The sequence below is a fragment of the Trachurus trachurus genome (genome assembly GCF_905171665.1).
Source record: "Trachurus trachurus genome assembly, chromosome: 6".
Taxonomy (NCBI): domain Eukaryota; kingdom Metazoa; phylum Chordata; class Actinopteri; order Carangiformes; family Carangidae; genus Trachurus; species Trachurus trachurus.
Window position 1 is genome coordinate 724,099 of NC_139897.1, and position 15,357 is coordinate 739,455.

Genomic DNA, 15,357 nt, shown 5'->3' on the forward strand with positions numbered 1-15,357 from the left:
ATCTTTATTAATTAAACATGAATCAGATTTGCTGACAACCACGGGTCATGATGTTCCCACTGTACTATAAATCATTCAGGAGGGTGAATGAAGGGGACTAGTTCACACTGAGCGTGTGTTTGTTACCTGCGATGTGGATTCGCGCCACGGCGCCGTCTCCTCCTTCTGAGTGCGACCGGACCTCCACCACATAGTTCCCATCTGTGTGCAGGGGAAGGTTCATGGAGAGTTTACTTGTTGTGTACAGGATTCCCGTGGAGTGGCCCTGCTGCCTGTACAGCACCTACACACAGGCACATAGAGGTATGAATGTGAAGTTCCCACAGCTGCTATTTCACCTCAGTTTACAATCCACACCAAAGTACAGGTGCAGCTCAAGACATGATTGGAATATCATGGAAAAGTTTATTTATGTCAGTAATTCAATTCAAAATATGAAACTAATACATTTATAGATACATTACACACAGAATGAAACATTCCATATCTTTATTTATTCTCATTTTGTTTAATTGTAATGATTATGGGGTAACACTTTACTTGAATAGGTATTCATAAGATTGACAAAACACTGTCATAACCATGACATAACAGCTGTCATAAACATCAATGAATACTTATGACAGCTGTCGTTAAGTGTCATTCGGTAAGTTATGTCACTTTTGATGCAAAGTTGATTTTGTACTATTTTGGGTTATGCGCTGTGTACAATTCTTTATTTTGTTGTGATCAGAAATTTAAGTGTACTGATTCATTTCAAATGTCTGTGATCTGATCCTATTGTATTAATGTCGTATATATATATTATTTTATTTTATTTTAATTTTTTAAGGTAAAGGGGGTAGGGGTATATAAGCTTTGGCTTCAACCTACACCCTTTCGGTTATATAAGCTTGATATACCGAAATAAATAAATTCATTCATTCATTCATTTGAGATGTCCTTGTTATGAGAACTTGACATAATTTTTAAAGTTTGGCAATTAGGTCTGCTATGACAGTTTAAATTGTCTTTATGTCAAGTTGTCAGAACAAAAACATCTCAAACAATGTCAACTTTGCATCAAAAGTGACATAACTTACCGAATGACACTTAACGACAGCTGTCAGAAGTATTCATTGATGTTTATGACAGCTGTTATGTCATTGTTATGACAGTTTTATGTCAATCTTACGAATACCTATTCAAGTAAAGTGTTACCGATTATGGGCGTACATTTAATGAAGACCTAAAATGCAGCGTCTCAAAAAAATGTAATATTACAAACATATTTTATGTCCATGTCCATCTACATGCACTCAATACTTGGTTGGGACTATTTGACTTGAACTACTGGAAATTGACTTTTCCATGATGTTCTAGTTTATTGTGATACACCTGTAAATGTTGAACTTTACTCACTTTGTACCATCTACTGATGACTCACTAGCCAGCGGCTCCACACGTTCCCAGGCAATAGATACTGACTGGCCCTTAAATTTTTTACTTATTATTTTAGGAGGGCGACTTGGAGCTGGTAAAAGACACAAAAAAACCGTGAGGGAAAAACAATTCATACAATTTCACCAAAGAGACTGTTTTCCATGCACACCCTGCTGGTTGTTACTAAACTGCTTCAGACATTACATACGAGGTTTCTTGGTGTGGACCCGGAGGTGCTTGCTGGGCGGCCCGTATCCTGCAGAGTTGTAGCCCCGGACCTCAATGAGGTAATGGGAGTCTGGCTTCATAGCCTCCAGCCTGGTGTGGTTCTCCTTGCCGGCACCACCACCTTCTGAGCCCCACCCTCACCGTCTTCCTGATTCCTCCAGTACTTCACCTGAGGCACAAAGGTGAGATGGGAAGGATCGAAAATCTTGTTTCACAGCACTTGTGTGCACCGATTTATACTGCCCTACAAAGGCAAAGTGCAGTATCTGTAAAATGCAGAACTGAGAAAAACAGCTTTTTGTGTTTTTCATTGTCAGGTTTAAGCATCAAATTATGAATAACTACCAAGTCTATAATTTATTAGATAAAGGTGGACTAAATTAAATGTATTTTGCAGTTTGTCTTTCTGACCAATTTTGAACGTTTTGAACTGCACTTTTGCCTTGGTTTTGGTGCAGATACTGCACCTTGGCTTGGTATTAGCTACAGATACGGCACTTTGCCTTGGTTTTACTCCAATGGAAATATAGAGTAAATTATAGAATGTAGGGAGAACAATACTCTTTGCAGATACGGCACTTTGCCTTGGTTTCACAGTGCTTTTTTGGATGGACAGCAAAATTAAAAGCCCAATAACTCTGGAAATGTTAGCAGTACCAATATCAAATTCTACCAGATTAAAGAGAATATGCCACACTTTTGATTGCTCAAATTTTTTTTTTGAAAAAAATGCAGATATTGCACTTTGCCTTTGTAGGGCAGCACAAGGGAAGGTTTAAAAAATTAAAAAAGAAAAACAAAAATGGATTTAAAAAAGCAAATTCATAGAAACTAGCAGGTGCAAAACCTCTATGTGCAGTATTCAGTGCTACAAAAACAGGTTTTTAGATGCTACATGACCTGAACCATAGTTTATCTTGTGTTTTTTTCCCCAGCATGCCACAGTTTAACTTTCTGCTGACCTGGTATCCATCAATATTGCTCTCTGTGAGGGGCAACCACCACACGATGGCCTCTGTGGCGGAGAGAGCTTTTCCGTCAACACTTGCAGGAGCTTCAGATGGAGCTGAGGGGAGACACAGCACACACTGTGATAAATAGGTTACAGCGCAGTAGGAGAACCGTTTCAAGGACATGCCCTTCAGCGCTAATTTCTACATTGCATTCACAAAACTCCAACACAGCATATTTAATGTGCGTGAATATGCACCACACAAACTAATGGATCCATTACCCTGACCATAAACCATCTATTGCTTCCTGATTTGAGTCCATTGGCTTTACTAATGCCATTTTTCACTCAGTGGTGCTTATGCATCGTTTTAGTAAAGTGAATTAATCATTGTAGAGGCAACACAAAAAAAAAGTGAGAGACATCCCTCTTGGCCCTCGTTCCTTCACTAGGCTATCGCACTCTTCTGTGACTTATGGTCCAGTCAGTGTGTGTAAGTGGCCTCTGCCAGGAATCTGTCCTTGAATGTTAAATTGTCCCACTGGGCCTTGAACCAACAGCCCATCACATAACTGTCACTGTGTTAAACACAGAGTGATGCAGAAAAACAATGCTGCACAACAAGCATGCAGTTACAGTTACAAACGGTCGCCCCGCCGACGTACACCCCAGTGACAGAGGGAGAGACGTTTTACAAGTTGGCTAGAAAACACAGACTCTACTCTACAGCATGCGTTTTTTCCCCAGAGTGCGTTACCATGACAATGGGGGAATCTCTGTAACCTATCGTGTCTGGGTTGCCAGTGGTTATCTCAACTGTCTGTCAGTGAAAGTTAATAACAAGGCTAAATGCTTTGCATCCTTGGGCGAATTATCAGCTTTATGGTTCATGCTACATAGATCATGATAATCCCCCCGCAAGGAAAGAGAGACAGGAGAAGATGGGTTGACTTTCAAGGGGTATTAAAATTCCTCACAACTACACATGAGAACTCCTATTAAATGGGTCCTACTCCAGCGAAAACACTGGTGCTGATAAGTAGCTGTCACTGACAGACTGAAATAGCAGAGTGTCGGCATATTGAAGGATTCCCCTGTTGCCTGAGATGCTGTGAAAAGAGGACCGGGTCGATCTGTGACACTGCTCTGAGATCAGTTTGGCACATTCCCACACCCGTGCTTCAGTGTTGAGTAGGAGCTGTGAGTGCTTACCATCCTGTGCTGAGTAAATGATGGCTGTCAGGCTGTAGGGTCCCTCTCCTTCAGTGTTAAACGCTTTAACTTTGACTTCAAACTCCGTTGAGGGACGGATGGACGACTCTTTGTGGACATAGCGGTTGGCCTGTGGGTTGGATACTATCACCCTCTTCCACTCAAATTTGTCTTGAGGTTTGAAGGCCACAATATATCCAAAATCGGGACCATAGTAATACTGTGGCTGTACAGGCTGTTGGCCAAAGAAAACATACAGGAAGTTACTGTTAATTACTTTCCCAATACATCATTCAAGCCTGGAATTAAAGTCTCAATCCTGTCACATTTCACACCATACATCATGTCATATTATTGAATCATCCACTTATGCTTGTCCAGTGTAGCAGGATTAATGACGGTATTCAGAAAGGGTTAACTCGAGTAACCAAATGATGTTTACATGTTGCACAGGAACATGACGGAACACAGTGATTTATAAAGACTTGTGACCGGTTGCTTGGTCGTCCCTCTTAATCTGTCCTTATGCCTCATTTCCTCTGCTGGCACCCTTGCTTTATCATCGCACCATATGTCCAGCAAGACAAGCCTGCATCGCTAACCCCTAAACACATCGCCTCATCCTCCAGCTGCTCTGGAATTGAACGGCCATGCCTCAGCTGAGCAAAGGGCAATTTACACATGAGAGTTAATTTATCAACAGCTGCAGCAGGGAAACGGAGGATAATAATTCAGCTCAGTCATTGATTTCTGTTGATAGTGTTTGTTTTGTTTTGCCCAGTGCTGCTTCTTCTTTACTTCCTCTACACGTTCTGTGGTGTGCTGTACTCAGGTTGGACCGTTCTCATCCACATTTTTAATTTGCACTTGTTCAGTACCACACTGCACCTCCTCCAAAACTCTCATCGCTGACTTCCTATCAAAGTCTATTCAAATTAGACTTGCATTGCATTAACTTGAATTCTGCAACAAGTGGTTTCTCTGTACTTACATTTTGGTAATACTTTATTTGAAGCCCATCTCTATAATAATAATAATAATAATAATAATAATAATAATAATAATAATAATAATAATAATAATACATTTTATTTATAATGCACTTTACATTTAAGCAATCTCAAGTGCTACAGTACAAGCTTAATTTAAAAAGGGACACAAGTTAAGAAAAGTTAAGAAAAGACAATGAGTGTACTAAAATTTAGCAGAAGGCTTTCCTGAATAAATAGGTCTTTATAACGCATTATAACCATACTTATAATGAGTTATAATGCAGTTACAGCACTGACTAACTATAGTTATAAACACTCATAAATTATCATAATGCTTTATAACAATAATCATAACACACTATAAAGCTTTTTATCATGACTTATAAGGTCAGGTATTTACGTTATAATTGTTAGTAACTCGCTGACAATGCCAACATCGATAATGCATTATAAATATAGTTATAATGTGTTATAATTGTTATAATAGAATTATTATAAGGCTTTATAACAATAAGCATAACACATCATACTAGAACATTTTTATAATGGCTTATATGGTCAAGTATTATAATAGAATTACAATGCTCTATAATGTGTTATTCTTATTGTTATAAAGTCTTATGATCATTTATGAGTGTTTATAACTATAGTTATACAGTGCTATAACTGCATTATTACTCATTATAAGTATGGTTATAATGCATTATAGAGATAGGCATCAAATAAAGTGTTACCTACATTTTAATTTGTTTGAATAATTTACCTGAACAACTTTGTTATTTGTATTGACAGGTTACTTTATGTGGGTGGCATGTAAAAGCAGCCGACTGTTTTTACATGAACTTGTAAACTTGTCAACCCCGTGTCCAGTGGAAAGTCCAAACCTACCGTCCATGTGATGGTCAGTTCTCTGCTGGTTCCTCCGCCCCCGCCGACGTCCGAGGGCGCCACCACAGGAACTACAATGAGACGGCAAGAACAAAAACTCAGAGCCCACATGCTAAAAAACCCACACAAACAACGCCAACCCACACAGGCTGCAAGCGATCCCTGGCAGCACTACTGAAACATCCTTCCTCTGCAAATACAATATCAATGTCTTCTCCGGAGCCAAATGCAACACCTTAATGTCCATGTGGGAACCCTGCCACCGGGGGGAAACAGAGGGGCAAAACTTCTCTTGTTTTGCTTCGAGTCTAATAGCTCACTCTCAAATGATGATTATTTTTTTAAGCGAGGTCACTGTAGGCCTGTGATTTCCATTTTATAATTGAATTTCAGTATACAGTTTCTGCAAAGTGCTCATTTGTAGAGGTTTGTGTGGTGAGTTTGGCAGCATGTTTCTGCTGTAGGAAGCATAGCATGATGGGATTTATGCTGACTCATTCCTACAGCAATACTTAACATAAGTAAACAGTGCTATAATAAAATGATGAATAAATATCAGAATGGAAAACTGGACTGTAGCACTGCATTTCCATGACCTTTAAAGTTACTCTGACCTATAAATCTTATGTACTCTGGCTCAGCCTGCAGTCAGGACACAGTCTTACCTGCCGCCAGGGTTTTGTCTTTAGGTGACGGGCTGCTTGGCTCTCCGGTCCCGAGAGTGTTGGTGGAAATCACCCTGAACTCATATTCTGTCCAGGGGAATAAATCCACCACTGTGGCTGTCTCAGCATTGCCCTCTACATCTGCAGGAGCTAGACAGAAATGCACACATGTCAACATTATGCAGTGCAGGTTGTACTGTCCTGTCCTGTCCTGCAATTTAACAGAAATATCCTTAAAACAATAATGAAGTTCCGTTTTGGGATCCCATTCCTATATTTAAGTGTCTGAGGCACGGCTACGTTACAATTAAGGCATTTTTACGAGACATTAACTACCATGTAGGCCGACAATATCACTATGTGGCATGTCCCGAATTATTATATCACCAGAGTCGGCTCAGCATTACGGTAACAGTGTTTATTTGACCAACCGGTATGATGTAGTACTCACATGTAGTGGCGTTCTTCCAGACGTCCTTTGAGAAGGAGTCCCTGTACTGGACAGTATATTTGGAGATGGGGCTGTGGTTGTCTGCTCCACGGCTCCACTGCAACGTTACACTCTTGTCAGTTTTGTCTATCAGTCGCACCCCACCAGGAGGGCCGGGGGGACCTGGGGGAAAAGAAAGAAAGAAAGAAAGGAACAAGAGACGAGTTAAAGGTGTTGTTTTGATGGCTGAGCGGAGGTGTGGCTGCAGAGCTGTGCAGTTTGACTTGTCCCTCAGGCAGACAGTGACCTCCTTCGTCCTTCAGACTCATGCGGTAAAAGTCCTGAGTCATTTAACATTTTTTTTTATTTCTTCTTTTCCTTGATACATATGAAACACAGACACATCAAAGCCCTTCCGTTTTCTCTTGGTCGTGTCTTTTCAGGAGACTGATGGATTAAGGCGTTAGAGCTTAGAGCCATTGACACATATGAAGTGAAGCTTAAGCAAAAGCTTTTGAATACAGTATTTCTCTTGGTGCTCCTGCTCCTCCTGATTCTTGCTTTGAAACATAAAAATGGTCTAATAGAAAACCCAGACTGTGTCAGTGTTAGCCTCCCAACCCACAGCATCTGAAATCAGCCAGGATTTACTTTTTCCAAGTCATGAATATGAGCAGAGACGAGTTATTCGATTAGAGCGCCAAATCTGGACAGCCCTTAAGCTTGGTCTGTCCTCTAAAAGACAGAGAGGGAGGGAAATCTAGTTTATCATAATTCAATGCAGGGATGAATCATTGCACTGACTTTTTTAAGCCTGCAAAATATTGTGTCAGAGTGTGTATTTGAACTGATAAGCATCAATGACACACTGTATCCCAGAAACCGAATTTAATAAAGTTTATGAATAGTTCTGGTAATTCACAGACAGTTGAGTTAACATGGCCACATTTCAACACTTGTTCCAGGGCAGCGCTGTAACGTTACGCTACAAAAACACACACACACCCATCAAATGAAAACAACTCCTCTCTCTATCTCAAATCCCCACTAATAACAAGCTACAGGTGCAGAGCTGTGTTTTTTAGCTCGGACAATCTCCTGAAGCAGATCTGCTTCCTCATCTGCTGTGATAAATGCTCGTCTTTCATCTCTCCCTTGCTGCGCTCCGGACCGCTGGCATTTGGCACTCCATTAGGAGCGGCCCTGGGCCTGTGTGTCTGTGTTTTGGTTCCACTCGGGGAGACGTCACAGTCAGCCACTGTGCCGTTCACCTGGCCGTCTGTCAGCAGCTGCTCTGAAAGCAGCGGCGGCGGTGGCAGCACACCCAGGGCACAGCAGGGATCACTGGCAGCCAGATGACTGCTAGAGTTCTTGGTTTCCTATGTGAAGAGAGCCTTTGTCCGCCAACGCTGGGCCTGTTGCAAGAACCTGAGGGGAGGGCTGTAAGGCAAGCTCTCACTCATCAGGAAGTGGAGGGTGAAAACAAAGCCCGGTGAATCATCCAGGGGGTGAAATACAGTAACGACAGACAGAATACCACGGATGTGTGGCAGGGTTCATTTTGTGTGTGATTATATCTGTATACGGCTGGAAGAACGAGTATTGAAATCTGTAACGAAATGATGTGTTGAGAGGAGGAAAAACGTGCTAGTCGCCAAACTCTGATCACCATGCATTACACAATCAATAAGTAGCAGCGATGCTCTCTTAAAGGGATAGTTCACCCAAAATTCAAATTTCATCTCATTATCTACTCACCCTCATGTCAACTAAGAGCTGTGAGAATTTTCAGAGTCCTCCGTTCCTTCTCTGAGTTACGGGGGGGTCCGCGCAGCAGTATTTGTCCATATAATGGTTGTCAATGGATACCAACTTTCTTCGTCCAAAAAGACACACCAAAAAACATCCAAATACCTCCATACTGCTCGTCTGTAATGTCGCTCTTGTATTGAAGCCCCGACATGAGAAATTGTTCCAAAAAAAATTAAATAAGTCTATATTTTAAGCTTGTTTGTAGCGGAAGCTCCCAGTGTCTCGGTTCACTGCTCTTCCTGTGTCAGTGCAAACAATTTCTCATGTCGGGGCTTCAATACAAGAGGGACATTACAGACGAGCAGTATGGAGGTATTTGGATGTTTTTTGGTGTGTCTTTTTGGACGAAGAAAGTTGGTATCCATTGACAACCATTATATGGACAAATACTGCTGCGCGGACCCCCCCGTAAATTTGAATTTTGGGTGAACTATCCCTTTAACTCTTTAAAAACATGCTGCTTTATTCTACTATAATGAAGGCAAGTGGGAGTTGACACTCTATTCACAACACTTGTTAATGGTACAGAAGCATCACTTGTTCTGTTCAGTTTAATTAGGTCTAGTGCTGTGTTTAATAATGCAACCACAACAACAGCTTGTTATTATGACTCTGAAACAGAAGGTGCACAGTTTATCTTCTTAGTTAGCCAACTGGATGTTTTTAATAACTATGAACTCATTTGCAATGTGCCAGCACTGAGCCTAACTATGTGATCTAGAGGCCACATAGGTGCTTGAGTTGACTTTCTCACTCTTCTTGGAGAAGCTGGAGACAGTTTTAGTGTCTGAATGCATCTTCTTTTCAGTGTGGTGGAGGCAGATAGTTAGTGTTCTCTGTGTGCGATCTGTCTCTCCTGCATAAGGACACATCTCACTTCCTCCTAGCTTTCCCTCTTTCTCGTTCCCTCCCTCTCTTTCACATGAAGTCTTCAGATTGACAGATTATCCGGCAAAACAGGCTACGGTCTGGTAACGCTGAGAACATGCAGCACTTGTGCTGTCTCTCTCCGTATCTTCTCTGTCTTTTCACACACACATGCACTCTCCAGTTGTGGATTTTGTGTTCTGACAATGACAGCTGTAGAAAGTTTTAATGAGTAATTTAGAAATGTGTCTGGTGAACTGTGATATTTTTTTCCTGTTCAGTTAAATGGAGTCAACAGAATTAAAGCCTCTGAAAACTTCAAATTTATAAAGTATTTCTCTAGATTGTGAAATGATTGATAAATGAATGGTAATTATGGTTTAATAAACATCTTTCAATATTTTATCTTTTATATGTTAGAATTTAGCACCAGACAAGGAATCTATTTCTTTGCCATTTCATCAGATTTGAGTTACTGTTCCCAAAAAACCATCAACTCTCCTCACATTTTGACACAAATACTTAATCCTGGTTAGTGACATCACCACCATCCTGCAGACTTCAAACCAGTTACTGTAGGAGACCAAAAAACAGAAACCTCTAAACTAAAAAAAAAAAAGTTATAATTTCAGGCAGAGAATAGTGTGTGGGCTTTTCAGATATTTTGGACATGACTATATGAATATTCATAATTACACCAGTCGTGACTCACCCCTGACAACGAGGTTGGCCGAGGCCGTGATGTTGTCAACCGGGGTCTGTGCGGTGCAGCTGTAGCGGCCGGCGTGCCTGAGCTGGACGGTTTTAATCAGCAGCTCGCCGTTCGAGCTCCCGTTCTGCATAAAACAACAAAGCAGACAACAGCTCATTTAGGAGTGAACAAAACGTGATTCATCATGAGGCAAAGTGCTCCTGCTGCTCCTGCCCGTCAAAGGAAATGATGATCGTGTTCTCACTCAGCCTGAAACTCATCTGGGAACGAGCAGATAATTATTTCAGTCACCTGCAAGAGCAGAGGGACTGAAATATCAACCAATTAGGTAAAACGGACGTGCAGCTTCAGCTAAAGGGCCGTCACCTCTTCCCCCGTCAAGAAATGCCAAGCTCCACACAGCGTTTGCTTCAGACTGCGGTCTCACTGTGAAAAGGTAAAAACCACAGACATCTACTTTAATTTGCTTTAAATGCATGACTGCTTTGGTTTTGTTAATACCACACAGCCAGTATGAGGTGGAACTGGACCCCATCTTTACGAGGGGAAAATCCTCCTTGTACACAAAAAATGGGATATCATCAATCATAATCATACTGTGGCGTTTGCCTAGCGGGCAGGGTGACAAATGAGAAATGCTAACCACGGGCTTATGGTTAGAGCTGCACTAAGAGAGAGAGTAGGTCATGTTGACAATAATGAATGTTGGTCAGAATTGCTATTCAGCTGATACACAATGCACTATTCCACTTAGACAGGGAAATGGCTTTTAGAGTCATATTCATATAAGACAGGCAGTACTTTTCCATTTCAGGTATTCCAGTGAAAATGCTGCCGACATCAGTCCAACCTCAAATATGATGTGACATGGATAAACTCCAGGCTAAATCTGAGACTTTGCAGTCAGGGAAAAGATGGTGTTACTATACAAAACTCTGGTTACTAATGTTAAAGGGATAGTTCACCCAAAATTGAAATTTCGCTCATTATCTACTCACCCTCATGTGGACTAAGGGCTGGGAGAAGTTTCAGAGTCCTCCGTGGCTTCTCTGAGTTACAGGGGGTCTCGGCGTAGCAGTGCATGTCCATATAACGGTTGCAAATGGATACCAACTGTCTTCGTAACAAAAAGACACACCAAAAAACATCCAAATACCTCCATGCTGCTCGTATGTAATGTCCGTCTTGTATTGAAGCCCCGAAATGCGAAATTGTCCCGAAAAAAATGAAATAAGTCTATATCTCAAGCTTGTTTCTAGCGGAAGCTTCTGGAAGCTCCTCTTCCCGGTTCGTCAAATTTGGACGAACCGGGAAGAGGAGCTTCCGCTACAAACAAGCTTGAAATATAGACTTGTTTTTTTTTTCGGGACAATTTCGCATTTCGGGGCTTCAATACAAGACGGACATTACATACGAGCAGCATGGAGGTATTTGGATGTTTTTTGGTGTGTCTTTTTGTTACGAAGACAGTTGGTATCCATTTGCAACTGTCATATGGACATGCACTGCTACGCCGAGACCCCCTGTAACTCAGAGAAGCCACGGAGGACTCTGAAACTTCTCCCAGCCCTTAGTCCACATGACGGTGAGTAGATAATGAGTTTCAATTTTGGGTGAACTATCCCTTTAATTTCTCTTTAAAAACGTCAGCTGAAAAAATGAATGTTAGAGAGAAAGTAGCCTACAGAACTGACATGGGTGTTTCCTATATTGATTGATTGATTGATTGATTGATTGATTGATTGATTGATTGATTGATTGATTGATTGATTGATTGATTGATTGATTGTAAAGGCTATATGTTGAAACTGAATTAAACTATCAATTTTGCAATAAAAAAACATAAAAAATCCCCATCAACTTATATTACAGCGTCTTACCAGGGTGCGTTCATAATGTTGGCTGTCCTTGTGCAGGTCGAGGACTCTGCCGTCCAGGGACCAGATGAAGGTGATGTCCAGAGTGGAGTCATGTGACGCGGCGCACTGCATCCAGGCGTTCTCACCCACTTTAACATCAGCATTAGCCGGCGCCAAGGTGATCTTTGTGGACTCTGGGGGAAAGAAACAACACAGGATGTCGAGGAGATCAGTGTTGATGATTGATTGTTGATCCCTGTCGATGATCGGTCCGCTCTCTCTGAATACATCAGCCCTGGGTTATTATCAGGAAATTGGATTCAATGTAGGAAAGTTACAGGCAAAAAGGGTGGAATGAAAAAAAGGGGAATCTGGAGCAGTGACATGGTTTAGAGATCTCTGCTGTTCAGTGAAATCAGTACCTGCAGATGTCCAGGAGAGGGCAGAAAAGAGCTTTAATTCCACTAAAATGTTTGACAGCTAAAATTGCACGTCTAAAAAAAAAAAAAAAAAAAGAACCATCCTAACCAATGTAATTATTTTCTCTTCAATCTAACCATCTCTACATGGTTATAAATCAAGACCTCGTTTTTCATTGAACAGTGGTGAAGACTCAGCCCTTGTCTTATCACATCTGATCTAAAGAAATCCCATCCCGCCTTTGCCCTTGGGGTGAACACTGAGTATCTCCAGTACCAATAGCCTGTATACTGTCACTCTGCTCACATGGACATAATTCAACAACCGTAGACATTTGGAGGTCAGGAAGGTTTGGTGGGACGGGGGAGTGACAGGAATGATTGCCAGCCAGGCTGACATCAGTCAAAGCAACACCAACTGTCCTGGAAGCATCAGAGAAGGAAAAAAAGAGGCATAAAGATAATAATTAGTTAAGCATTGTTCATTTGCTGGAACTTGCCTGTAACCGACAGAGACCCTGTGCTGTTGGCTTTGCCCCGGTCATTCTCGGCGAAGCAGGTATACCTGCCCTCATCCGCTCGCGTCACGTTGAGGATCTCCAGGCTCCCATCCTCCCAGATGAACACCCTGAGGAGAGAAAAGAATTCACACTGAGGAGAAAGCGCTATATGGTATAAAATATTCAGCACAATATGAAGGTCAAAAGTCCAGGGAATGTTATTCCATTGATATGTGTGGGTGATGATGAAAAATGATGAAAGCGCTCTGAATGTCTGCCAGTACCCTAATGGATATACTATACTACACTATACTGGCTCTCTGAGAAACAGTGAGTGAACTTGACCGTACTTTGCAAGAAGCAACGTTAAATTGTGCTAAAGGCAAAGGCAACAATGTTTGATTCATTTTCTCTGCATATTTCATTTTCGTGCATGACAAACAGCATCGTGCCAAGCCGCCCCGTCACCGCTCCACACCCTCTCTCACGCAGACGGCAGCCGCGGAGAGAGAACGAGGAGGCATATGCTGCATGATAATTTGGCTGCTGCTCCTCCTCTCTGTGGTGAATGGGAGTGTGTGTAGGCTGGGGGGGGACGAGTTCTGGGGTCTCAGAGCTTCCAGATGAGGCTTCTTTTTTTGTGTGTGTCAGAGAGAGGAATGCAAGGTGGGGGGGTGTACACATCCAGTCTGACCAGGCTGATGAGCTTAATGTCAACCAGTGAGAGACAGCGAAACAAAAAAAAACCCAGAATGTGCTGGTGTTCAGTATATAGGATATCCACAGCTTATTTTGATCCACTAAATCGCTATAATATTCCAAGCGTCTGGCTGGTACTGAGACATTACATTCTCAGATTATGATATCCAAGATTGTGCTAATGTGACCCAGATGTGTCTCACAGACTAAGTTTGATATTTGCATTAAAAACTACAAAAAATAACTAACCCCTCCACGAGGAACCAATCGCAGTGGATGAAGACCGACAGGCCGCTGTATATTTGCAGATCGGAGGACAAAGGGACAAGGTGCAGGCCGCTCACCTGCTGGAGTTGGACAGCAGCTCCGTGTCTTTGCTCCAGGAGAAGTCTGGCTTCGGGGCAGCTTTGGGTCGACATGCGATCACCACCCGGCCGTTTTTAGCTGCCAGGACTCTCTTCACTGGGTTGTGTTCAAACGTGGGAGCGCAGGCTGAGGAGGGACAGTATGGATTATTCATCACAAACGTAGTAGAATATGCATTAACTGCAGGCATGCATACATTTATGACACATTTTCAATTCATAAAAGTGAGTAGTGGACTGATAATAACATATTGTGCGTGCTACTTTTAATGACCATTAGTCATTTTCAGATAATTTCATGCATGTGGGTTTTTTTCTTTATATCATACATGCACATACACAAAAAACATACCCTCTCATGTGTACATATACTGAATAATACTACAATACTCACAAGAATAATAAATTATGTTACTAATTAACATAAATAGACTTGATCACTGTTGGTCAAATAAGGACTTTTTATAATTACAAAGCGAGGGTATGAATTTTTTTTTCTATTTTTTGTTTCTTTTTTGTAGTTTTTCTTTGAGGTAATGTGGGAGATTTTTTGGGGGGGTTATTCTGTTATATGTATTTAAGTGACATTATGTATGGGTTGGTAGATTTGTGTTTAAATTCTGTATGTTGTTATTATTTTGAGTCTGATGGTAGAGGATCTATATCCTGTATCAGATGTTTTTTCATTAAATTTCATTAATCATGATGATCATAATAACAGTAATAATGACATGACACCTATATCAAGAGAGTAATGGAATGGAAAAAAGTTAATAAATAAATAGATAAATAAAAATGATTTAAAACAACAATTATTAAATTATTAAAAGGGGAAAAAAAGGAAGAAAAAGAGAAAAAAAAGTGTTTTCATCAGTATAAAAGTGTTTTTCTCTTGATTAAATCTGTCATAGCGCTGCATATAGCCTAATGAGCTCCAGCAAATGACCTTTAAATCTCTGATGAAGCCATTTGTGTTGTCGCTGCAGCCAAAGTTTGACTCACCAAACACACGCAGCTCGGCATTGGCATAGATGACTCCGTGGTGATTCTCCGCTATGCACTGATACATCCCTGAATCATCGAACGTCAGGCTGCTGAACCTCATCTCTCTCCTGTCAAGCTGTGTAAAATGACATCGTTTTAATATCACCGCTCCACATTTCATCATTTTCATACAGTTCAATTAGATTAACAAGCACAGGATTAACTGTTGATTGTTGACATCCACAGAGGTATAGATGACAATCAGTTCATTTGACTGGGAGGAGATTTCATTAATACATAATGATGTATCCAGCAGCATGTATCAAACAACCTCCCCCACTCTGCCGTCAT

The 15,357-nt window shown here is 41.3% G+C and overlaps 1 protein-coding gene across 1 annotated transcript in view; it reads right to left on the reverse strand.

The window, feature by feature from the left end:
• Window positions 1-15,357, reverse strand: part of LOC310987269 (contactin-1a-like) — a gene marked incomplete at its 5' end in the record, with an annotated part of 75,520 nt that overhangs the window by 39,270 nt on the left and 20,893 nt on the right. The window contains 15 exon segments of the mRNA XM_083973457.1: window positions 127-283; window positions 1,402-1,409; window positions 1,412-1,513; window positions 1,631-1,759; window positions 1,762-1,819; window positions 2,613-2,716; window positions 3,815-4,049; window positions 5,695-5,765; window positions 6,360-6,509; window positions 6,811-6,972; window positions 10,181-10,304; window positions 12,061-12,233; window positions 12,959-13,086; window positions 14,002-14,149; window positions 15,025-15,142. Of these exon segments, the coding sequence (XP_083829583.1) occupies window positions 127-283; window positions 1,402-1,409; window positions 1,412-1,513; window positions 1,631-1,759; window positions 1,762-1,819; window positions 2,613-2,716; window positions 3,815-4,049; window positions 5,695-5,765; window positions 6,360-6,509; window positions 6,811-6,972; window positions 10,181-10,304; window positions 12,061-12,233; window positions 12,959-13,086; window positions 14,002-14,149; window positions 15,025-15,142 (1,867 nt within the window).